Genomic DNA, 25,145 nt, shown 5'->3' on the forward strand with positions numbered 1-25,145 from the left:
GGGACGGCGCTTGGAAGAGCCGGCCAGGGACAGTGATAGGGAGAGCCGGCCAAGAGTGGCGCTGGACTACACCTGTTTCCAGTTATGGTCCTGGCTGGTTCTTCTAACTAATTTTTTCTGAAACGCTGGAACATTTCAAGGAAAAATGTACCTGGCTGCAATCGTGCAGTCAGGCTCTGATTCATGCTGTGTGCGTTTTGGGCAGCATGAATCAAGTGACAGTTTCCCTTTAAGTGGAAAAAATTTTTTGCAAAAGAAAAAAAAACATTATTTTGTTTTGCCATTTTGTGAGACCTGTACCGATTTTCTATCGATGAAGCTGTTTGAGAGCTTGATTTTTTGAGTGGTCAGTTGACATTTTTGTTTATGGCATTTTATGGTAAGTTCTATGTTTTGATCACTTTTTAATGCAGTTTTTGTGGGAGATGCGGTAACCGAAAAACAGCAATTCTAGATTTCGATTTCTTTTTTTACTTACGGTGTTTAGATAATTTTATTTTTAATTTTTTTTGATAGATTGGACTGTCAGACGCGACAATACCAAGTAAGCTTTATTATATATTTTTTATGCTTAGGGCACTTGAACCTGTGATCATCTGATCTCTTATTCAATATACTGCAATATCACAGTATTACAATATATAGCTAGAATCACGGTCTACTATAAAGTCCAGCCTGTGATTGATTTAGATAAGAAAAAGTGCTACTGGCAGTTACCACTAGAGGGAGTTTTCTGCATACTGTTGTACACTGAACTGCAGTAACCTCCTAAACTCTCCCTACTGGTGGCTGTAGGTAGTAAAAATGATATCGCTATACAAGAGATTTGGAGCTCTGTATGAGAAAAAGAAAGTTCGATCAGGATAAAGATACATTAGAAAATTAATCAGAATAGAATGTTTCACAAAACGTGACATAATAATCCACAATGGGGAGACTCCCTTTAAGGCATATACTCTGGATATACTTTGGTACTATACCTCCAACCAAGAAACAACAGTAGGTCCATCCCAGGCAGCAAATGGAAGTCCTTGTCTACAGGCCTCTTCTAGAAGCTCATGCCTGAAAAAAAAACACAAACATTTAATAAAACCAATATTTTTTAAATACTTTAATTAAAAAGTCCTGTCTACAGTCAGGAGGGAACAGCAGCATGGTGTGGAACCCAGGCAGTCACCTTCCCCCATCTCGTAGTCTCTTTTTTCCGCCAGTGTGGACCAGCTGCTGTTCCCTTATTGAATACCCTGCACTTTGCAATGCTTGGAGGTAGCCCTCCATATCTCCTGCTCCCTTGTCAATGGAAACTGAGTGATAGGATCTCACAATTTCACTCTACAACTTTTCATCTCTTGTCCATATTCTATCAGTTCATCCCCTACCAAGCAGCTCACTGATAGATTCTCAGTTAACTCATTCAATAAAGAGTGCAACACAGCTGCTAAAGAAGGCAAATTGTGCGCAATTTTTAATGAAACCCAACAGCCAAAGTGATTTTTTTTATGTAAAAAAAAATTAATTGTCCCCAAATGTGGACAACCCCTTTAAAAACTTATCACAAATTCCAACAACCCACAGCAATGGGGTTTAAAAGTCTGTTTATAAGCTAGAAGTTTCAATTTTTTTCGGCTATCTTGACAAGTTTTCAATAAATTCTGTTATTACCCCTGGAAATGTATAAATAAATTGACAACTGGGTGTAACCACTTTGAGGGAGCAGGAAGGGAGGTGTTTAGCTGCATAGTCAGGCGTTTTCCAATGAGTGCTGACAATGTTAGAATGAGTAGGGGCATACCCCTTTAAAAATTAGATATTTGCAGGAGGAATAACAGAGGAATGTCAGAACGCATTATTTTTATTTTTATTTTTTTTTTAAAAAGCTCCATAATTGTTATAGTACAGGGAATACAAGATATAAAGAGGCAGACAGAGGTGATGGGTCTTCTTTAATAAAAGCCAAGCTCAAGGGACCCCCACTTGCAGGATTGTTGAGCGACCCACGTTTGTTCTGACGTTCACATTGCCGCGGTACAACTCGTGATCACCCGCCCGGCACATAAACCGCTCAGCATTTCACACACATTTGTGACCGCAGGTATAAACAAGATGATATTTCAGCAGATGACAAGCAGTGAGTCACTGACGCAATTTACACCTGTTCAAGCTGCATGACTTTCTGCTCCAACGTGTCTGTGCCACAAATAGAACACAGACCTAGATAAACTGGGAAAACAACGGCGCTAGAAGACTAAGCCGAAACGGAGCGACCCTCCGCTATAAAGGGGATAGAAAAAAATGCAGGTTTTGCAGACTGAGTGACCCTCTGCTATAGGGGTGATAGAAAATAAGCAGAATTTGCAGACTGAGTGACCCTCCGCTATAGGGGTGATAGAAAATATGCAGGGTTTGCAGACTGAGTGACGTTCCGCTATAGGGGTGATAGAAAATATGCAGGATTTGCAGACTGAATGACCCTCCGCTATAAGGGTGATAGAAAATATGCAGGGTTTGCAGACTGAGTGACGCTCCACTATAGGGGTGATAGAAAATATGCAGGGTTTGCAGGAAGAACAGCAGAGGAATGGCACAATGCAAGATGCATGACCAGGCAATTTTTTCATTTTTGCGTGTTTGCTTTTTTTTCTCTTCTCTTCTTCCAAAATCCATACCCATTTTATTTTTCTGACCCATTCCTTTTACCATACAATGTACAGACAACCGGAAAGAAAATCCAAATGCAGTGGAAACAGGACTCTCCAGGTCAGTGCGATTACAGAGACACCAGAGTTAAATAGTTTTTTTTTTTTTTATTTAAGTGGTGAAAAAAAATCATAAATTTGTAAAAAAAATAAAATAAATAATAAAATTTGATTTATGTTACCATTTTCTTAAACCCATAATTTTTATGACGACTTAAAGGTTTTTTCCATCTTCACATATTGATATTGTTTGATAGTGCTTGTAGAAACAATATCTCTTATTTATAGCTCGTTGCCTAGGAGACTGACCACCGCGCTGAAGCTGGCCAGGATTGGGAGCTGACAGCAAGTCCCAGTGACCCTGGGTAGCTTCAGAGCAAAGCTGACAAGCTCAATAGAAAAGAAGTCGTAAGTGCTGAACACATTTGCCCACCGCTGATAGACAACAGCGGTGGTCGGTCTCCTAGGCAACAAGCTGTAAACAAGAGAAAAGAGTCCATATCTCAAAACCGGCTGCAAATATATTACAAAATTGCTTGTTTTTTTTCCAAACACTGGCCAACAATTCTGATCTATGAAGATAAAAAATAACCCTTTAAGTGCCACGATCCAAGATGGATAGCAGCATCTAAATGGTTAACAGCATAGCAGCATCTAAATGGTTAACAGCATAGTTAAAGCCTAATGCTTTACTACAGACAACCCCTTTAATTACCGACCGGCATCATTTCTCAGAATCTCAGAGTACGAGCAGAAACGACTTACTTCTTCTTGTTCCTGCGGTCTTTGTCCACAGGTCCTGCCAGCTTGGACAAGCCCATGGGATCAGCGGGCGAGGTCTCCTCGGAGGGCGTGCCAGCTGCAAAAGTCAAGAGGGTGGAGACTGTTAACACTGCTATGGCATAAGGGGGGCATCTTGTTCTAAAACCACGTGGGATCCGAAGATGTCAAGACAGTATGATGACCATGCACATTTCTGGCCGAATTGGAAAGAAGCCCTTTTTTTGGAGATTTTGCTTTATTACACCTTGAACGCTTCTTTATTAGTATCAATGGGATAATTTTCATACTATTAAAATGTTTTATCCTTTCTGGGTATTAAAGAATATGGGGGCATATACCGACTCTGACCAGTTCTGGAAAGGACAAGAGCGCCACCTAGCTTCTATCACAGGCACAGCGGTGTAGTAGGATCCCATTGCAATGCAAACCAAGGCAAATAAATGTGACCTACATACTGTACATATGTTCAATCCAAAGCTGCCGTAGTGATCAATACTGTCCTGAAGAATAAATATGACTTCGCCCCCCGTGGGTTGTCCAGTTCTATTAATAAAGGCCATGCCTACATAGGAGCTGGTGTCGGACTGTGCCGGGTGAAGCTGCAGGAGGCTAAATCCTAAGACATTCCAGCTGGGCTAATCCCGACGAGTGACAGCGAGCAGCGGTACTGGACCCGGGGAGGATGAGAAAAGAAAAATTGTTGATGTTTCTACAAACAAGGATTGGGCATGTTGAATTTCAACATGTCCGATCCTTTGTTTTCACGGGAGAAAAGCCAGGGGTGTCTGGCGGAAGTTTATTCCATCTCTCTGTGAAGAACATGTGCGTTCATGTGTATTGGGGGGTTAGTAGGAATCGCTGTCTGACGAAACGGTGGGTGTATGGGCGGTGTATGTGTGCCGAGAATATATCATATCTGAAAAGAACAAGCTCAGTAAAGACCCTCCACACAATGAAAGGAAGCGAAAAGCAAATGTGATGATGACTTTGCACTGTGTTGCATTACAGTGATTCATTAAACTATGCCCCCCATAGGAAACTGATGGGATAGCAAGAAACCCAACAGCCTTACCCAGAGATGAGGAGTCTCGTCCCATCTGTCCCATACGTCCCTTCTCCTTTTTGCCGAACAAACGCCCAATTGAGGACTTGATGCTTTTCTTTTTAGCAGCTTTATGCAGGGAGTCCTGGCTGGTGCTGTTAGTGCCTCCAAGTCCATCCGCACCCAGGCTGCGAGAAGAAATAAATTTTCATTATGCAAAAAATCATCCCTGTATCAGACTCCATCTGTGAACAGACCTGCTCAGATATCGGTATGTCTCTTATTAAGCAAATCAGAGCATTCTGATGATGAAAGGGACAGCTTTAAAGAGGACCGGTCACTTGCCATAAAAACATAATTTTGTTATTTGGTGTGAAAGCCGCTGTTCTCCTGAATCCGGCGTTGTTTTTCTTTTTTTCCTGCACCTCTCTGTTCCTGAGATATGGCCCTTTTTCTAGTCTTTTTAGCCAAAGGGGTATGGTCCTCAAGAACATGCCCCCAGAAGAGTCAACGACATGCCCACTTGAATAACAAGAGTAGATTTCTATACAGGGAAGAAGAGGCCGTATCTCAGGAACGGAGAGGCGTAGAAACAAAAGAAAAACTACGCCGGATTCAGGAGAACAGCGGTATTTACATCAGGTTAAAAAAAAACAACATTTATTGCAAGTTAAAAAAAGTCTTTAACCTTTGAAACAGCTTTTATGTAGATGATGGAGCGGTGGTGATCAGACTTGTTCAGTTACACTAATGGAGCTCATACTGAATCGAGTGAAAGCCAAATATAATTTTTAATCTGGCTGTTTCGTGGAAAAAGGTTAAGAACTTATACTTTAAAGAATCTTTTGTGCAGGAAAACACAAGACTGTGTTCTAAAAGCTGCTCCGTGACCAAGTAACCATGATAATGACTTTACCCACTGTACAAACAGTTTTACTTCTGCCTGACGAGTCACTATTACATGTGCGAGGATGATGAATATGAGGAGCGAGGGACGTGCAATGGCTCCAGGCCTCGCCGCTCAATAAAACCATTTTATCTCTCTACTGAACCATGTGTGCACCTTTTAGCCCTTTCGCAACCATGAGAAGTGGGCAAGTCTGTGTCGGAAATGATGGCAAAAATTATTTCTTAGTTTTATATTGTATAATAAAAGTGTGTGACAAACAATATGGCTGCCGCTGCAGCTCCCAATAAGGTATATTTCCAAATGACCTGCCATCTTGGCCTGCAAATCTTCCTAATCATACAACATTAAAGGGTTATTTTCGACACAGAAATAATAACACGGACGTGATCACTCAAGGTCAGACTAGAGGTGTCTGATGCACCTTTCTCCTCTTCCCCCATACAGAACACTTGTATACCCAGCTGAACTGAGTGTGCAGATATTTAAAGGGGCTTTCCAAACTTCTGCCAAATTTCTGCAGTCATGTGCCGACTAGATTATCATCCGCTTATCTCAAACTTCTATTGAGAGAAGCAGGTGAGAATCTAGTTGGCACTAGATCTTCCATTGAGAGAAATGGATGCGTATGTAGTCGGCACTAAAACTTCTACTGAGAGAAGCGGATGAGAATCTAGTCAGCACTAGATCTTGTATTGAGAGAAGTAGATGAGAATCTAGTCAACACTAGGTCTTCCATTGAGAGAAATGGATGAGAATGTAGTCAGCACTAGATCTTCCATTGAGAGAAATGGACAAGTATGTAGTCGGCACTAGAGCTTCCATTGAGAGAAGCGGATGAGAATCTAGTCGGCACTAGATCTTCTTTTGAGAGAAACGGATGAGAATCTAGTCGGCACTAGATCTTCCATTGAGAGAAGCGGATGAGAATCTAGTCGGCACTAGAGCTTCCTTTGAGAGAAGCGGATGAGAATCTAGTCGGCACTAGATCTTCCATTGAGAGAAGTGGATGAGAATCTAGTCGGCACTAGATCTTCCTTTGAGAGAAGCGGATGAGAATCTAGTCGGCACTAGATCTTCTTTTGAGAGAAGCGGATGAGAATCTAGTCGGCACTAGATCTTCCATTGAGAGAAGCGGATGAGAATCTAGTCGGCACTAGATCTTCCATTGAGAGAAGCGGATGAGAATCTAGTTGGCACTAGATCTTCCACTGAGAGAAGCGGATGAGAATCTAGTCGGCACTAGATCTTCCTTTGAGAGAAGCGGATGAGAATCTAGTCGGTACTAGATCTTCTTTTGAGAGAAGCAGATGAGAATCTAATCGGCACTAGATCTTCCATTGAGAGAAGCGAATGAGAATCTAGTCGGCACTAGATCTTCCATTGAGAAGCGGATTAGAATCTAGTCGGCACTAGATCTTCCTTTGAGAGAAGCGGATGAGAATCTAGTCGTTACTAGATCTTCCTTTGAGAGAAGCGGATGAGAATCTAGTCGGCACTAGATCTTCTTTTGAGAGAAGCGGATGAGAATCTAGTCGGCACTAGATCTTCTTTTGAGAGAAGCGGATGAGAATCTAGTCGGCACTAGATCTTCTATTGAAAGAAGCTTGGAAAGCTCCATTAAAGTGTATTCCAGCTTTAGACACTGCATCAGAGAATTGCAAAAAAACAAAAACATACACCCTAAACTATAACTTCAAATGATTTAGCAATCTTTAGATTAGCATTCCACAACCCTGTGGCACCAAAGCCAATGTAGAGCTATATTAATCATTCTTTCCCCAAAATAAACCCCACCATCAATTTTTTCCAATAAAAAAATTCTGAATTGATTTAAATTTAATGTAAATGACTACAAAGTCAGTTTTACTCTTCCTGGAAGTATTTGAGACATATCATCCAACCACTTCTTACCTTGCTCTGGATTCTCGTCCATCCTCCAAAGAGGTGGCCTGTAGCGCAAGAGCTTGGGTCATTCTTTCCAGTCGTACAGCGCGAGGGGTCAAGGGTGGGGTTGTCTCACATTGCATTAAGGACTTCTCGTCTCTGCTGTCTTCTTTAGGGACGTGATTCTAAAGAGAAAAAATGAATGCAAATATTCTGACAACAATAGACGTTTCCTGACTACTCTTGTAAATGGGATTGAAGTTGCAGTTCCAAATATGAACACTAGGTGGCCAAAAACATACTGCGTATCGCCTATGTACTAATAATGGTATTCACTAAGTTTCAGGAACTTTCTACACACAATTATACTGTGGTGGCCAAAACTAGGAACTATATGCTTCATATATGGCCCCATGTGTAGGATGCGCACTCCTCGTGGATCCGCAATGGTGCAAACAGAAAATCTGCTGCATATTGATGGTAAAATTTCAAGGGCCAGGTCATATAAGGGGTAAGATTTACCTAATGTGTGTGAACATACCCTAAGAGTTAAAGGGGTTGTCCACCATTAAGGATATTTTTTTTTTCCTTACTTAACTGCATGTATTTGGTGCTAAAAATAATTTTTGCAATTCGTTTCCATTAAAAATGTTGCACCCTTTGGCTTTCCCAGGCTCTTTATTTTCATGCACTTTCATAAATCAAGTGAGAGGAGCTCAGAAAAAGACAGATAAGAAAAAAATATATATATGTAAGATCGAGCTCACTGTTGGACTCTCAGTTAACTCATTCTGCAGCAAGAAACAGACTATGCAACACAAAAGGCTATAAAAGGCAAAACGTGCTAAACTTTTGATACAATCTTATTGCAAAAATTATATTTAGACCCAAAAATATGCATTTAAGGTTTAAAAAAATATATAAAATTGATCCCAAAAGGTGGATGACCCCTGATTTCAATCATAATGAACATTTATGGGGTGCAATTTGACAACTAATGATCATTTTGGATGACTCATGGTAATTTGGAAAGAGGCTGGGGGATATTCGAAATCTGGTTGTTTTGGGGTGTTTGGGGGCGATGGTTGATCACGATAGTTTCGTGAAAGATTTTTAGTTTTTTGAAGGAAAGATCTACGTAATGAGTATGGAAAAAAGTGCTTACAAATTTCTCTCCCTCCCTGGCAGGGCTGTGAGGGGTGATGCGAGGAGTGGAGTGCCCGCTGCTGGGTGGAGAAGGACTGGCCAGTGTAGAGGTGGTGACGGACGTTGGGATGGAACTGGCGGAGCGATAGCGTCCAAGGGAGCCATCCAGGGTCCCACTGGTGACCCGGCTCTCGATCTCCTCAGCTCGCAGCTCGGTGGTCTCCTTCTCTTCTTGTATTAACCTGTGGAGAGCAAGCAGCGTCAGCAGGGAAGCAAAGAGGAACGATTGGAGACGCAACACGGCCTGGGGCGGTGCACCACTGCTTACTTGATCTCCTTGTTGATGGCTTCCAGCTGCTCCTGTAGCATGATCGCCAGCGTCTGCACATCCGTCTGGCCGCTGGGAGACAGCAGGTCCGCCGAGCTGAAGATGGTTTCTCGGTCGTCTTCATCCGAGCCGTCCAAGTCTCCTTCAAACGCTTGTGCCACGTTGGCCAGCACGTTGGCCTGCTGCGCCCGCTCCCAGTCCTGCTCGTCCAGCGTTCGAATCTGCAACGGAAAGGAGAATCGTGCCAACGTAGATTAAAAGACATATACAGCAGCCTCCGTTTTTTTGGTTTTTTTTTTTAGAGTGGCCTATATCCGGGTAAACTCCTTAAAGAGATTGTTCACCTTTCAGGACGATTCACTATTACTTAAATCAACATTTTTGGGGCTAAAAATAATTGGGTTTCAATAAAATAACCTAGATGTTGCGCTGTCTGGAAGGAGTTAACTGAGAATACGTCAGTGAGCTCAATCATAATGAACGACAGGAGAGTTTGTATCTCTTATCTGTTTTTTTCTGAGCTCTTCGTAGTTGATTTATGACCACAGACCTTATTAATGAGCATGTGAGGACCAAACGGTGCAAAATGTTTTATGGAATCCAATTGCAAAAATTAATTTTAACCACAAATGTAGGCATTTAAGTATTTTTTAAAAAAAGTTTCCCCCAAAAGTAGACAGCCCCTATCAATTATGACCCCATAGCTAATCTCACTGTTCTAGCCGCTGGCATTTTTGCTGTTCCTGTGCAGAAGTGCTATGCTGCAGTGATCATTGACTCACTTAAAGGGGATGTCCACTCTACAGATTGCAGCAGGAAAGGCAATCAACTGATGCTGCATGGTACCGCAAGGGCTGGAAGTGCTCGGTGCCTGTGCAAAGTGAGGACCACCGAGGAACCTATATATAACTTTGTATGCAGTGAGCTCCCCCCAGTGGCGGCTGCAGGTAACATTACTTCATGAAAAAGTCCCCATATTGCACCACTCACCATTATCAAGCATAATACCACTACCATGTTGTACAAGAGTTGCTAGATGTTTCATATTAAAAGGTTGTGCCTTCAGGAGCGCACGGTTCCCCTGCTCGGGGCTTCCCGCTTACCAGGGAGCAGTGCGCTCCTGATGATTGACAGTTCAGACCTGTGACATAGTCACCCACAGGTCTGAACTGCGGCAGGAGCATTACAGACCTGAAATTGGTCATATCCAGCTTCATAGAGGCGCTTACAAGCTCTTTAGAAAATAGCTTGTAAGCGCTGCAAAGTTACTTATTTTTACAAGCACTTTACAATTTTACCCTTTAATGGGATTCTCGGCACTGCGGACTAATAAAGCCAATTCGTTTGAAAAGACTTTATGGGAAAATAAATACCCACTCAGTGAGCGGCCCCAGTGCAGCTGTTTCCTCTGAGCAGAGGAGGGTCCGGGACCAGGATATAGCTGTCAGCCATGCACCTTATTGGGAGCAGAGTGAATTCCTGGCCGAGGGTAAGCACTGACGGACATTTTCCTGTCCAGCGCTTGTCCTCGCTTCCCCCGGGTTCATCTCATCTGTATCCAGCCCATACATACAATGCATATATATAGTGCCCATTATACCAGGACATCAATGCCTATCAAGATAATATGCGATTTACTCCTCCAATGCCATGTTCTATGTGGCACAACGAGCAAGGATACTTACAAGAGGGCGAGTCCAAGGAAAAGGCATGAAAACAAAGAAAGAGAATGATTTACATCAAGGATAACACCAAGAAATTCAAGCAAGACTCCTCTAAAGTCAGATGGTGGGGACGGAAGGATCGGGCCTGTTGGATTTCACTGCCCCATCCTGTTGTTCCCAGCTAAGAAGTGTCTGACAGTAACTTATTCCTCTCTCCCCATTGATAAACAGAATACTCGTGTGCATGTGGGAGGAATAGGAGCTGATCAACAGCACCGTCCATTGAAGGACAAAGGGCCCCATTAATTTGTATATTTATGGCATCTCCATGACCTACGCCATACTACATGTAAGGCTGGAGAAGAATGGGTTAAAATCTGAGCAGGAAACAGAAATGCAGGAACGCAGTTTATTCGTCAACGCGTTTCGAAGTATCACAGTTCTTCATCAGGACAAACTATAATGAAGTAAAAGTGAATCTGCCAGCAATGTTTTGCTAAATGATGTAGGGGCAGAGACCCTGATTCCAGTGATGTATCACTTACTGGGCTGCTTGTTGTAGTTTTGATAGAATCCCTGTTTTCTCTTCTGTAGATGTAGCAGCAATCAGAATGCTGAACTGTGTATAACCCCGCCCACACTCCTGATTGGTAGCTTCCTGTGTACACTCTAAGCAAGCTGCCAATCAGTGGTGGGGGTAGGGTTATACAGATTAACTGGGCACATGACATCTAGTCCTGCAGTGATAATCTCCTGCAGATAAAACACTAATTGTTTTGAAACTACAACAAATTGCTGAACAAATGACACATCCGTGGAATCAGGGTCTCTGCCCCATACATTATACTACTCTTGGATTACAAAACAAAAAACAGATTCTCTATAAAAGCAAACTAAACCTAGAAATACAATTTAAAAAAAATCTGGTGACGTTTGTCTAGAACAAAGGGGGAAGATTTCTGCTGAGGCAAGATGCCTCATGGCAAAAGACGTGCCATTGTACTCAAGTGATAAGATATAACTGCCCCAGTTACCATGAACTTAAAAAGTACCCGTCATTTCAATTTTTATTTCATAAATCAATAGTATCAATTCTCCATAGAACTTTATGAGCACCAAGTGTCATCTCCTATCTCAGTAATAGGAAAGTCTATAGTCACCGAAAAATCATTTTACTCGTGAACTGAGAATTTGGAGGATGAAAGAAGCAGATTTTTCTGCCTATATGACAAAGTTGCTAATTTTCACGTGGACTATTGATTTATAGAAACAAAACTTTAAAGTGACGGTTACTCTTTAATTAGCGGGAGAACAGTACTTGTGGGGCCCCTCTCTCTGTTATATCTGTTCTCCTGCCAAAGAGAAGACCCCCAACATTTTTTACACATCCTCAATGTCTGTGGGGAGACGTTTTCAAAAACAGTACCTTGGTGGGATCATCTTTCAGTGCCGCCCAACGACCCTTTTTGGGCCGCCTAATCACGGCAGTGCTGCTGTAGTGATCCATGTGGCTGCCCATGGGTAGAGTCGGTGCCTGGGAGTAGCGCAGCTCTAGGGCACTGCCAGGGAGAGATCTAGAAACGGAAGGCGACAAAATGCAAAATATTGAGCACAATTGCTAACAATTGACGCTAGTTTGCAATTTTTCTTTCCCGTCCTCGCTTCACGGACATGTACGGTACATGCAAAAACGTGATGCACATGCTTCAACCAGTCCATAACTGTAGAATTTACACAGTGATGACAGACGAGAAGCCACACTCGAGCTTCTACTTTTGGGGCCCCCCGTTCCTGCAGCTTCACACTATTGTATGGATCAATTGGAAATTTTTGCAAAAATTGGAAATTAATTGGAAATTGATGGGAGCATTGAGTGTGAAACTGCCGGAAACAAGCGGCTGACAGTGAAGACGGACGGATGCGGAGCATTCCGGGGAAGATGTGCCGATCCCCTTTAGTGGTGTCCTCCGCTCGGTGACGGGAGGCCTAGAACATGTGGTTACACATAAAAGACATGGACACCAAAACACACAGGCCACAGACTCCGACATCTGCGCTCCCTCGTACTGGTCACAATCGGACAAGCAAAATTCGATTAATTATTTTTTTTTTTTTATTGTCAAACGTTGGTGGAGTACACACTTACAAAATGCATAGTTGAAGCAGATACTTGTGGAGTGCGGTGGTATAAGGGAAAAGATAGAGTGCAGCAATAAATAGAAGGGTATATAAAAGACATGATAAAGCAAAGAGGATACACTTAGAAGGGGTATTCCGATCGTAGACATCTACGGAAATCCAAGGGATTTATGTACTACCTATCGGGACACTGTGCCAGGATGGGGGACGTTATACCAGGATGGGGGACGTTATACCAGGATGGGGGATGTTATACCAGGATTGGGGATGTTATACCAGGATGGGGGACGTTATACCAGGATGGAGGACGTTATACCAGGATGGTGACATTATACCAGAATGGGGGATGTTATACCAGAATGGGGGACGTTATACAAGGAAGGGGACATTATACCAGGATGGTGACATTATACCAGAATGAGGGATGTTATACCAGAATGGGGGACGTTATACAAGGAAGGGGGACGGTATCAGAATACCAGGATGGATACATTATACCAGGATAGGGGACGTTATACCAGAATGGGGTACATTATATCAGGATGGAGGATGTTATAACATTATGGCAGACATTATACCAGGATGGGAGATATTATATCATAATGAGGACATTATACCAGCATGGGTGACATTATACCAGGATTGGGGACACTATGCCAAAATGGGGGGCATTATACCAGAATGTGGACGTTACATCAGGATGGGGCACATTATACCTGGACGGGGGGACGTTATACCTGGGCGGGGGACGTTACAACTGGACGGGGGACGTTACAACTGGACGGGGGACATTATACCAGGACGGGGGACGTTATACCAGGACAGGGGACGTTATACCAGGATGTGGACATTACACCTAGATGGGGGACGCTATACCTAGATGGGGGACGCTATACCTAGATGGTGGACGTTATACTAGGACGGGGGACGTTATACCGGGATGGGGGATGTTATACCGGGATGGGGGATGTTATACCGGGATGGGGGACGTTATACCGGGATGGGGGACGTTATACCGGGATGGGGGACGTTATACCAGGATGGGGGACGTTATACCAGGATGGGGACAAAAAATGTAGCATTCAGGTTAAATTGCCCTGTTGACATTTTGCGACAAATAACGTTGGTTTTTGGTTGCAGTTTAGTAATTCGGTCTCTAAAAGGTCCGCCATCACAGACCTATCCTATAAATGGAGCGCGGCTCCCTCTAGTCACCTCTATTGAGGTTAGACGAACGAGTGTGCTCTCATAGAAGTGAATGGAGGGAGATGCACACACGTGTGGTCACTTCTCTGTGGTCATATTCTCGGCCTGGATGGTGCAGTCAATGATGTCCTAACTGAGGATCCCCATTTTGGAGAGTATCCCAGAAGTGGAACCCACCATAAATGTCTCAGATCCCAATGTCCCTTTAAGAGTATGTCCATCTTTGCAACCAGCCATTAATATTCATCTAAAATAATTTAACAATTTAACTTTACAAAATAATCTCTTTAAAAATAAATTTGTGGCGACAGCGCCTCTGCAGAGCTATGTGTTTCCATAGTTACAGACTACAAACAAGCCCTATGTGAGGTCAGACCTGTGTGTTATTCATTTACATATCTCCCTTTTTTTATACTGTATGAATTTAAGGAGGCAATGGACCCCCCTGATCTCCTCGATCACTGTACCTGTAGAAAAGTAGTTTGGGTATTTAAAGGATGACTCCAAAAAGAAAAAAAAATGGTTATTAAAGAGTTTATATGTATGAATTAAACCAACGAAGGTAATCAGAATAACTGTACAGATCATAAATAACATATAGTAACTCATGAGAAGAGGATACTTCGCGATCACCTAAAACAATCAGCATTTCCCATTACCATGCTTTATAACTACACTCCCGGTGGATACTCCAGGTAGTGCACTATAGTAAACATATCTCTGCACTATACTTTCTTTTATCAAATACTTGTTGTAGTACAGATTTGTTCGTCTACCTTAACGCTGAGCTTCTAGAACCGTCCAAATGACAAAATGATTCACCTGGAGTATGTGGATGAGGGTCGCCCTCGCAGCTGGTCGATCTCTAACTGCATGCGTTCAATCTCCGCCACGAGCTGCTCCTAGAGGAAGGAGACAGGAGAAAGAATCATTTAGTAAGTAAGACGATGTGCAAGAAGAAGGCACAAAATAACACACCGTCAGGCTACTAATAGACAGTCACAATATGGCCGCAACATCCAGATCACCTGTGGGTTCTATTAAGCCCTAGAATCTTATTGCTACTCTACAGTGGGAATGTGCGTCACATTAGATGTTTAGATTTATCAGATGCCTGATGAAAGGACTGTTATTGTATATGCAGAAAGATGGTGTAAAAGCCAAAAATCACTCTCCAGGACGCGAATTTCTAACGCCGGTCAGGACAGATTCAGACAAGCATATGCAAAATTGGTAGTTTTTCATCCAGATGGTCACCCTTAAATAATCGATATGTCTGATGTTGACCATGGCTCCATGTTAAAAAAGTGCATGTGAACCACCACATTGACTTGCACTGGTCAGTGTGCTGTCCGTATGCTAACTGTTATGCATATGGACAGATTATATGCTCTACTGACTGAGCCTTCACTCAGATCTGTCAGCAAAATACAGGCCCCACAGCTCTCTAATGTCCCTCACTTGTCCTTAAATTTGGAAAATACACGGTGACCAAAAGTTAAAAAGGCAAGGAAAACCATCTGTAAGGGCCTAGACTTGAAAGTAAAAGAGGTTGCTTCTTCACAGACAACCAATTTCAAAGAGTGGCCACTAGGGCGATCAGCTGATCACCCCAGATCCTGCTCCAAACACCCTTGGAACATTGCTGATTGCCCCATGTTCGGCTTCTAACTCCCTTACCAAAAAGCTAATATAGCTCCCAAAACCCATGGCAAACATCTCCTGCTTCCAAAGCTCATGGCAAATGGCTGATCACGCCTGGTACTACTCCCAAGACCAATGGCAAACAGATGATCATCCCTGGTCCTACTCCCAGCACCCTTATCAAACAGCCAATCAAGCCTGGTTCTACTCTCATCGCCTTTGGCAACCTGCTGATCACCCCTGGTCCTACTCCCAACAACCTTGGCAAACTGCTGATCGCCCCTGGTCCTGCACCCAGCACCCTTAGCAATCAGCTGATCACCCAGGTCCTGCTCCAAACACACATGGCAAACAGCTGATCGACCCTAGCCCTGCTCCCAGCACCCTTAGCAAACAGCTGATCGCCCCAGGTCATGCTCCCAGCACCCTTAGCAAACAGCTGATCGCCCCAGGTCCAGCTCCCAGCACCTTTAGAAATCAGCTATTCTCCCCAGGTTCTGCTCCCAACACACATGGCAAACAAATGATCGCCCCTTGCCCTGCTCCCAGCACACTTAGCAAACAGCTGATCGCCCCAGGTCCTGCTCCCAGCACCCTTAGCAAACAGCTGATCGCCCCAGGTCCTGTTCCCAGCACCCATGGCAAACAGCTGATCGCCCCAGGTCCTGCTCCCAGCACCCTTAGCAAACAGCTGCCGCCCCAGGTCCTGCTCCCAGCACCCTTAGCAAACAGCTGATCGCCCCAGGTCCAGCTCCCAGCATCCATGGCAAACAGCTGATCGCCCCAGGTCCTGCTCCCAGCACCCTTAGCAAACAGCTGATCGCCCAGGTCCTGCTCCCAGCACCCTTAGCAAACAGCTGATCGCCACAGGTCCTGCTCCCAGCACCCTTAGCAAACATCTGATCACCCCAGGTCCTGCTCCCAGCACCCTTAGCAAACATCTGATCGCCCCAGGTCCTGCTCCCAGCACCCATGGCAAATGGTTGATCGCCCCTAGCCCTCCTCCCAACACCCTTAGCAAACAGCTGATCGCCCCATCTCCTGCTCCCAGTATCCTTAGCAAACAGCTGATCGCCCCAGCTCCTGCTCCCAGCACCCATAGCAAATGGTTGATCACCCATAGCCCTGCTCCCAGCACCCTTAGCAAACAGCTGATAGCCCCATGTCCTGCTCCCAGCACCCTTAGCAAACAGCTGATTGCTAAGGGTGCTGGAAGCAGGACCTGGGGCAAACAGCTGATCGACCCAGGTCCTGCCCCCAGCACCCATGGCAAATAGTTGATCGCCCCTAGCCCTGCACCCAGCTCCCTTAGCAAATTGCTGATCGCCTTTAGTCCTGCATCCAACACCTTTGTCAAACAGTTGGTCATCCAATATCCTGCTCCCAGCATCTTTGCCAAATGTCTGATTGTCCCTTGTCCTGCACCCAACACCCCTGGAAAAAACACGATTGCACTTGGTTCTGCTCCCACCACCCTGATTTTTGGATGGGAAGTCACACAAATCCATCAGAACAGAAGCAGCGCCTATGGAGAATCTCTCCATTCTGGCTCACAGAGGAGGGCATCCTGTGCTGGTGATCCAACCCCCCCTCCATATAAACGAATAGGGCCTATGGAAGAGGTTGCCATCATTAACAAACCCTAATACGCGCAGCTAGATTACAATATTTGGAGAGAAAATTCACCAGGAATATTATGTACGTAGCGATACTCCAGCTCTAATGTGGGACCGACAACTAGCACCCCCACTGATCTTGAGAACAGGGGTCCCGTAGTCCTATGTGCAAATGGAGCGGTGGACAATTGCTCTATCCAGTTCCATCAAACTGACTCGTTCCGTCAGTCCCATAGAAGTGAATGGAGCACGAATGGGAACATTGTAATCCCTGTTCTTAAGATCAAGGGGGGTCCCAGCACTTGGACCCCCAATGATCATATATTTTAAAATTTTCCTGTGGATAGGTGATAAATATAGTTAGTGGAACAATCCACCTTTAAATTAGATTTTCCAATAATTAACCCTTTAATGACCAGGCCTGAATGGGCCTTAATGACCATCCAATATTTTTATTATTATTATATTATTATTATTATTATATCATGTTTGTCTCTCCCCTTTTCATATATATATTTTTTTCATATAGATTTTTTATCTTTTTAATAATTTATTTATTTTTCACATTTTTCATTTATGAGGCTTGGTTTTACGTGGGACAAGCTGTAAATGTAATAATATATTAATATATTTATGGGTATTGAGGTAGATACTAAATAACGCGTAATTGATATCATATATTTTTTTTTTTATAGAAAAAAAAGAATTTTTGGGGGGCTATATTTTTTTTATTGTACCCGTGTCATATCAAATAACCTGCCGGATGACTTCTACAGGTTATTACAGTTGTCTGGACACTTAATATGAGTAGGTTTTTTGTTATAGGTGTGCAATAACAAATTATTACTTTTTTTTTAACATTTTTTTTTGCAGACTTTTTATACGTTTAGATTTTTTTTACATAACTGTAGGCTGCAGTATGGAGTCAGGAGACCGGCAGTCAGTCCGGGCATTGTGATCCGTATATAGTCGTATGAACACGGCCTAACATGGAAATTTCATGGGACCACACTACTATTTATTTTGGGTATTCATACTAGGTATACAGCTCACTATGGTCATCTGCATGTGAGGAGTACAGACACTTGCACTGATGGTACAAACCTTGTTGATTAGAAGCTCGTCCTGCAGCTTCTTCATGTTAGCTATCTCTTCGGAGAGAGTGTTCTGAGAGAGAGGAAGCAAGCAAAAAGGACAAGACAGTATATAGTGAGTATATAGTGAGTAGAGGAAACGAGTGAGGACAGCCTAGAGCACTGGTTACTAAGACAGAAGGTGAAAGGTTAGTTGCAAATCAGGAAGCAAGGACAGGAGCACTTCTTGATCACCCCCTCTTTCCATTTTTTTCAGTTTTTTTTTTTTACTTAAATAAATGTATTTGGGGCAAAAAAAATCACTTTTGCAATTGGGTTTCATTAAAAATTTTGCACCGTTTGGCTTCTGCAGGCTCTTATGTTTCAACTTTGATGTGGTCTTTGGTCATAAATCAGCCTGAGAGCAGCTTTAAAAAAAAGATACAAATTGGACCATTAGAACCAGCTCACTGACAGATTCTCAGTTAACTCATTCTACAGCCAGCAACAGATGCAACACAAAGGCTGTAGAAGGCACATTTTTTTATGAAACCAAATTATGAAAAAAAAATTTTGTTTGGGTGGGGGGGATAGTCCGCAAAAGTGGACAACTTCCTTTAAGATAGGCACTAAAACAGTGTAAGATATACGAAAAAAAGGCATTTTACAATTCTAGTCATTCACACCATAGATGCCAGAACATCCTTTTCCCTCTCTTCCCAGCATGCATTGCTCCTGAAACCGTCCAATGACTTTCCTGACTTAAACCGAAAACCCGCCTCTCTGCAGATTGACAGACAGGAGAGCAGGAGCAAACAGAAAAACACTCCCACTTCCTGTAATCAGGTTTCTCTGCTGCTGGAGAAAAGTCAGTGGACACCAAGTTACACAGTTGGCCCATAGGAGTGACTTTTCAAGCTGAAAACATCATTTTGGGTAGGTAAAATTTTAATTTTGTTGGCCTACATTTTTTTTTAAAGTGATCACTTAAAGGAACAAATTTGCGGCAGTCTATGGTTTCAAATACAAACTTAAAGGGCTTGTCTAGAATTAGTTGTTAGGCTTTTTGCCAGAAATAGCGCCACTCTTGTCCATGACTGGTATCTGCTTTGCAACTCAAGATCAATTAAGGTGATCCTTCAAAAAAAAAAAACATCAGAGAGATAAGAGGGGGGAGTAATGTAACGAGACTTTAGAGATAAATCAGTTGTCAAGTTCACGGGCTCTGGACGCTTGAATACAAATCACAAGGTGCGAATATACAAGGTGTCTTATTGAATCTAGTGTCTCAAAGCCTTTCCGTAGGCTCCTGCCTGTCATAGGCTACGGCTAAGAAAACAGAAGATGATGATAGGAGTCATCGGTCAACCGATGGGCTGGATGCATTACCTTCTCCTCCAGGGCTCCCATCCTCTCCTTAAGATGCAACTGCAGTCTTTCGTTAGATTCAGACAGGAGTTTATCGACAGTCTCCGACAGACGTTTATTGTGTTCATCGTTCATTTTCTCCCTTTGACGGGCCTGGAGGAGACAGCAGACGTTCAGCATGCACAAGTAGAAGTGTGACCTCCAAACCCTGCTCCTCACGCAATTTCTAAGTGAAGCCTGTGTAGTCCATGCGTACAAGAAATTCTACGAGTGACACTCAACTCCTAACTACAAATCTAAAGGATGAATTACAGACTGATCGCTGTGAATGTAGAATCTGAATATCATATAGAGTATCCGCCCACGAGGAACAGGTTTATATGGACCATAGAGTAGCACCTACCCTTTGTAGTTCCTGGTTCTTCTCTTCTAGTTGGGCTTCAAGTTGACGGAGCCGTTCTTCAAAGTTTCCATGTCTCTCCTCTGCCTGATTAGGAAAAAAAAATACATAGAAGTCAATAGTGTTTTTTCGACGTTCTGAATGGGATAGGGGATGACTTACTGATTGCTGGCTGGGACCGACACCAATCTCAAGAAAAAGGCTCTGCAGACAAAAAGTTGAGCATACTCACCTCCACTCCTTTCATTCCCTATGGGACTGTCGGAAACAGTAGAGCACCGTAATCGGCTATGTCTCACAGTCCCATAGAGAAGTATTGGAGAATTGGTGGCACCAATTGAAGCCTCAGTACAAAATCTTCAACAAGTTCCCATCTATTATGGTCATTTAATTGATCTTCACGTATGGGCCAAAGAGACCTTTTGGGCCCCCTGAGGCTGCAGGGCCTGGGTACAAACTATTCTAGTTGCGCCCCTGCTTAGGGCGCATGCTCGTCATCCGCCCAATTTAAACGGGGCTCAACAATATCCTGTTCTCTGGATTGGAGAGGGTCCCAATACTAGGACCCTTCAGTGCTCACTAATTTATCCCCTAGTCTGGCACTGAGATACTGATGACCTCCCAGTGGGACTGGTCATTAATATCAGATCAGATGGGAGTCCGACACCCAGTCCCAATATTAGGACCCCTCAGTGCTCAGAAAGTTATCCCCTATTCTGGCACTGAGATACTGATGGCCTCCCAGTGGGACTGGTCATTAATATCAGGTCAGATGGGAGTCCGACACCCAGTCCCAATATTAGGACCCCTCAGTGCTCAGTAAGTTATCCCCTAGTCTGGTATTGAGATACTCATGACCCCCCGTTAGGACTGACCATCAATATCAGATTAGTGGGGGTCCAACACCCAGTCCCAATATTAGGACCCTTCTGTGTTCAGTAAGTTATCCCCTAGCCTGGCACTGAGATACTGATGACCTCCCGTTAGGACTGGTCAACAATATCAGATCAGTAGGGGTCTGACATACAGTACCCCAACCTAATAGCCCATACCTGGAGGCAAAAAGTACAAAGTGTATGGAGGCGAAATACCAAAGCTCCATACAGTGTGTAGTGGCCATTCTTAGGCACTTTAATGGGAGCTACAATACTCAAGACCAGCCATTACACAGTGTGTGGAGCTGTGGTGTTCCAGTGCACCACGGTATGACCAGATTTGTGGGGGTGCCGGGTGTTGGACCTCCACCAATCTGACCTTAGTGACAGGTCATCAATATCTTAGTCCTGGACAACCCTTTTAGACTGTGCAAGGACCTACACAAATTGGAGCAAAGGAAGACATGACCATCAAATTTTTGGTAATATGTATTTGAAAAGATCGATATTGGAGGAATGGAAGAATCCATGAGGACACAGGTGTTACTGAACACCCAAGTGAATCCCTGTTTTCTCCACGGGACAGTTTTGGAGGGAAATTTTCCCGCCAAATGGGGTCTGGGTTTTTCCACTTGGTTGTTGGGGAGAGCAGACTTAGGGTAGTGACGGCAGGTGATTGGGTCATTATTTGACCTATGAGGTGGCCGTCACAAGGGAAGATAAGCATGGGTAGCAACGGACACTGATTGGGTCTTTGATTGGACCTATGATGCTTCTGTTGCAGGGGGCAAACCTGCTTGTCTGCCTCGGTAACAGTGTGTCATTGGGTTACACACATCCCATGTGACCTATTGTAGTATAAAAGAAGGTGTACTGGGGAGAGGGGTTTGTCATCTTACCTGTCCCGCAGACTGGATCCTTTGCCATCCCTCTATCTTTCCCTTATATTAATGTGGTTTTTTTATGTTATTTCGTCACAGCTTTTTTGTTAGCAGGTAAGTAAGCCGCTTGCATAAACAGCGCAAAATTTTGATGAAATTTACCAACTGAAATATACTTTGCCAATTCAAGAATGCATGTTTATTTTGGGGGCGGGGGTGTAATTACTTCTATATACCTACCATCTAAAAAGTAAAGTCTAAGAACGAATTTTGGAGACTTAACCCCTTGTCTCAATGGCGCGATGGCTAAGGATGCGCAGCTCTCTCTGTTCCGACTTGGTTGCCTCCCGTAGGAACTTCCATAGAAGTAAATGGAGAGATCTGCGCATGCATGAGCAGCCCCTTCCCTGTTTACAGCGCCGCAAGACAGAGGTCAGGCAACTTCGTTCTAAGGATTCGATGCGTGTCACAGAGTTGGGAGAATCTTTAATATAAAGATGGAAATCCCCTTTAAGCATATGAATATCTTTTTGTTCTTACAACATTAATATATGCAATTTCGTGCCATTTATGAAACAACCCTGACTTCGAATCTAGGCATGTAGCACAATGCAGAGGACTGAATAAAAAAGCAATGTGGCGCCCTCACCGCTCACTCCCACTGTGCGCTCTGATTAGGCAGCATGTAAGTATAGATACCTTGCTGAGAGCTGCCACTCGCTGCGCCAGCTGAGCCTCAATCTCTGGTAAGGTCTCCGCCTTCTGAAGGGTCTGCTGCAGTTTCTGTTTGGCGTCTTCCAGCCACTCCTGCAGCTGCCGGTTCTTTTCTTCACTCTGAAAAGGGGCGATACAAGTCAGCGCAAGCTAAAAAGGTCAATAACTAGCCGGACAAGGATGTGGGACCGTCAGCCTCATAAATCTAGACTGCTTTGTAGAGACCCTATGTCATCATTCCTAATCTGCCATGCCCGTAATTTTCCTTGCAGTCAGCAGGCAGATCAATAGCACAGTGAAAACTCATGATGTAAAGTCTATGGCCAGTGACCTAGAACCCTGCATAAAATCTAAGGCCATGGTCCGAAGCAGTCATTATAACGTTCACTGACCATCTACATCAGTAGAGGGCCATTTACTGTCTTCCAAATTACATCCTCCCTTATACTTGCTTTGCAGATAAAGAACAAGAGTAATGGAGATGTAAGTGTGCAGCAGATGGGGAATTAAGGTTGTGCATAGTACAAGAAATATAATGTCATATGACAAGTGTGATGTCATCAATTATAAAATAGTTACAAACTGGAGGCCAAAGGTAAGTGGTCTAAGAGCATACACATTAGTCTAATGTTGTCTGAACCCGCCGATAATGACAGGTTAGGCCAACACTCTAATATGTATGGGGGCACCGGGCCGATTGAAAAGGAGGGGGGAGATTTCAATCAAACATTTCGGACTGCTAAGATTTCGGACTGCCGATTGTATTTTTCTCCCAGAGATAAGTCACTGACCGACATATCAGTCTGTGGGTTTCTCATAGAAAACACCAGAGCGCTCGGCCAAACAAGTGCTCCTGTGTAAGGGAGAACCAGCCGAGATGGCCATTGGCCAAAAAATCGGCTAACAGCCATCTACTGTGGCTACACATGAGATAACTGTTGGATGAATGCTCGTTCGGCAGACAACACTCTCTCCTGACACCCCCAATACACATGAATGCTTAAGCTCGGTATAGCGTACATGTGCTTTCAACAGAAAGAGAGGTGAAGCCACTGTAAGGGCCCCCATACAAATTAGACTAATGTCAGCTAAACCCACCGATAGACTAATTCAGCCAACGGTCTAATGTGTATATCGGTATTGGTCAACTGATGGTCGGAAGAGATGCAGATGTCCAATTTCAGATTGACAATCGCATTGTTTTCCCTGAGATAAGCCGCCAACCGACGTGTCACTCGGTAACTTTCTCATAAAGAACACAGCAGCGCTTGGCCGAGCGGGACTCCTGTGTATAGTAGAGAGGGCCGAGATTGCTGTCGGCCGAAACGTTGTTCGGCAGTCAGGAATCTAATGTGTATAGTCATTCTAAGACTCAACAAACAAAAGGATTAAAATTCCAACTACCCGATACTTCTCTCTCCGACAGATAATGTTGGGAGGCTCCCATACACATCAGATGGTCAACGTTCATCTAATATGTATGGGGGTCTTTAAGATAGCCATATTAAATCTACATTTTCCAAAGTCAACGATGACGATGGGACCAGCTGACCTTCTAATGTGTATCGGATGGCAAAAGTTGAGGAAGATAAGGATAGAGAATTTGGATTGTAATCCCTGATCCTTTTTATTTCTGGAAAGATAAGCTGCTGCAACAGCTCTGCTACCAAGGACACATGCATGCTCAGCCAACTGATTTCTAACTTCGCCATACTTTACCTGTCGATAGAGGGAGTCTTTACTGGCAAGCTCATTCTCTAACTTGTCATTGACATCATGGAGTGAAGTGGCCTCTCTCTGCGCACTCAGGTAGCGCTTCTCTAACGTGGTAATCCGTTCTTCCATATCTTCCCTTTGCGCCAGAGCCTCACAAAAGAAAACGGAGTAGAATGAAAGGACAGAAAAACATGACACATAGACAAATGTAACATACAATCAATTGCTGGTATGAAGAAATGTTGAAACATGCCATGAGTCAGGGTGCAAAGCATGACCCTCTTCTCCTTACCTCTTTGAGGTCACGCTGCAGTTTGGCGCTGACCTCTTCGGATTTTATAAGATCTTTTTGTGCAGTGTTTAACTCTTCCTCCAGTTCGGCCATTTGGCGGCACATCATAGTCAGGCGTTCCTTCAGCTGGCACAGCTCTAACCTTTGCTTCTCCAACATCTCCTCCAGCTCAGTTTCCCGTCCTCCTCTGAGCTCGTGGAGAGAGGAGCCATTCAAGATGGTCTGAAATGATAAAAAAAAGGGATGCTCCAATTTGTTGTTTCCATATCTACTACTGTGTGATATCAAAACAACTGAACAAAAAGGTACAGGTAAAGGAATATTCCCAAAGGAGCTCTGCCTGCACTAGGCAAGGTACGTCTAGGACCTATTCAAATAGATCGGTGAATGCTTCATTAGGGCTAGCTTCTAGAGACCACATCTAGGCTGGCATAAATATTAACTTAGTCGCTTTGGATCTAAAACTGCTTTTACTCTTCTAGGAATTCTTTCTATAAGATTATGGAGGTGTCTATGGAAATTGTTTCCCCTTCACCCAGAAGAGCATTTGTGAGGTCAGACACTTACATTGGAGGAGATGCCGGGCTCACAAATTCCGTTCTATTTAATCTCAAAGGTGTTGGATGGGGTTGAGGTCCGGGCTCTGTGTGGCTGGCCATGTTCTTAACCCAACTATCTCTGCATAGACCTTGTGCATTGGGCACAGTCATGGGGAAAAGAAAAGGGTCTACTTCAAACTGTTCCCACAAAGCTGGAAGCTACAGTTGT

The 25,145-nt window shown here is 43.7% G+C and overlaps 1 protein-coding gene across 8 annotated transcripts in view; it reads right to left on the minus strand.

Annotated features, from left to right (window-relative positions):
• Positions 1 to 25,145, minus strand: part of PPFIA3 (PTPRF interacting protein alpha 3) — a 113,769-nt gene that overhangs the window by 22,571 nt on the left and 66,053 nt on the right. For 4 of the 8 annotated variants that reach the window (XM_073656417.1, XM_073656416.1, XM_073656420.1 and 1 more), the window contains 14 exons: positions 24,378 to 24,599; positions 24,089 to 24,235; positions 22,355 to 22,489; positions 19,903 to 19,986; positions 19,521 to 19,652; positions 18,163 to 18,225; positions 14,621 to 14,700; positions 11,880 to 12,027; positions 8,790 to 9,010; positions 8,481 to 8,703; positions 7,343 to 7,500; positions 4,552 to 4,709; positions 3,462 to 3,555; positions 981 to 1,062 (listed from right to left, as the gene is read on the minus strand). In XM_073656417.1, the coding sequence (XP_073512518.1) occupies positions 981 to 1,062; positions 3,462 to 3,555; positions 4,552 to 4,709; positions 7,343 to 7,500; positions 8,481 to 8,703; positions 8,790 to 9,010; positions 11,880 to 12,027; positions 14,621 to 14,700; positions 18,163 to 18,225; positions 19,521 to 19,652; positions 19,903 to 19,986; positions 22,355 to 22,489; positions 24,089 to 24,235; positions 24,378 to 24,599 (1,947 nt within the window). The remainder of the gene's footprint in view (positions 1 to 980; positions 1,063 to 3,461; positions 3,556 to 4,551; positions 4,710 to 7,342; positions 7,501 to 8,480; positions 8,704 to 8,789; positions 9,011 to 11,879; positions 12,028 to 14,620; positions 14,701 to 18,162; positions 18,226 to 19,520; positions 19,653 to 19,902; positions 19,987 to 22,354; positions 22,490 to 24,088; positions 24,236 to 24,377; positions 24,600 to 25,145) is intronic. The other 4 variants (XM_073656422.1, XM_073656421.1, XM_073656418.1 and 1 more) reach the window with 3 other exon arrangements.

This window comes from Phyllobates terribilis, unplaced genomic scaffold (genome assembly GCF_046119375.1).
Source record: "Phyllobates terribilis strain yellow unplaced genomic scaffold, ASM4611937v1 Scaffold_12__6_contigs__length_324123572, whole genome shotgun sequence".
Taxonomy (NCBI): Eukaryota; Metazoa; Chordata; class Amphibia; order Anura; family Dendrobatidae; genus Phyllobates; species Phyllobates terribilis.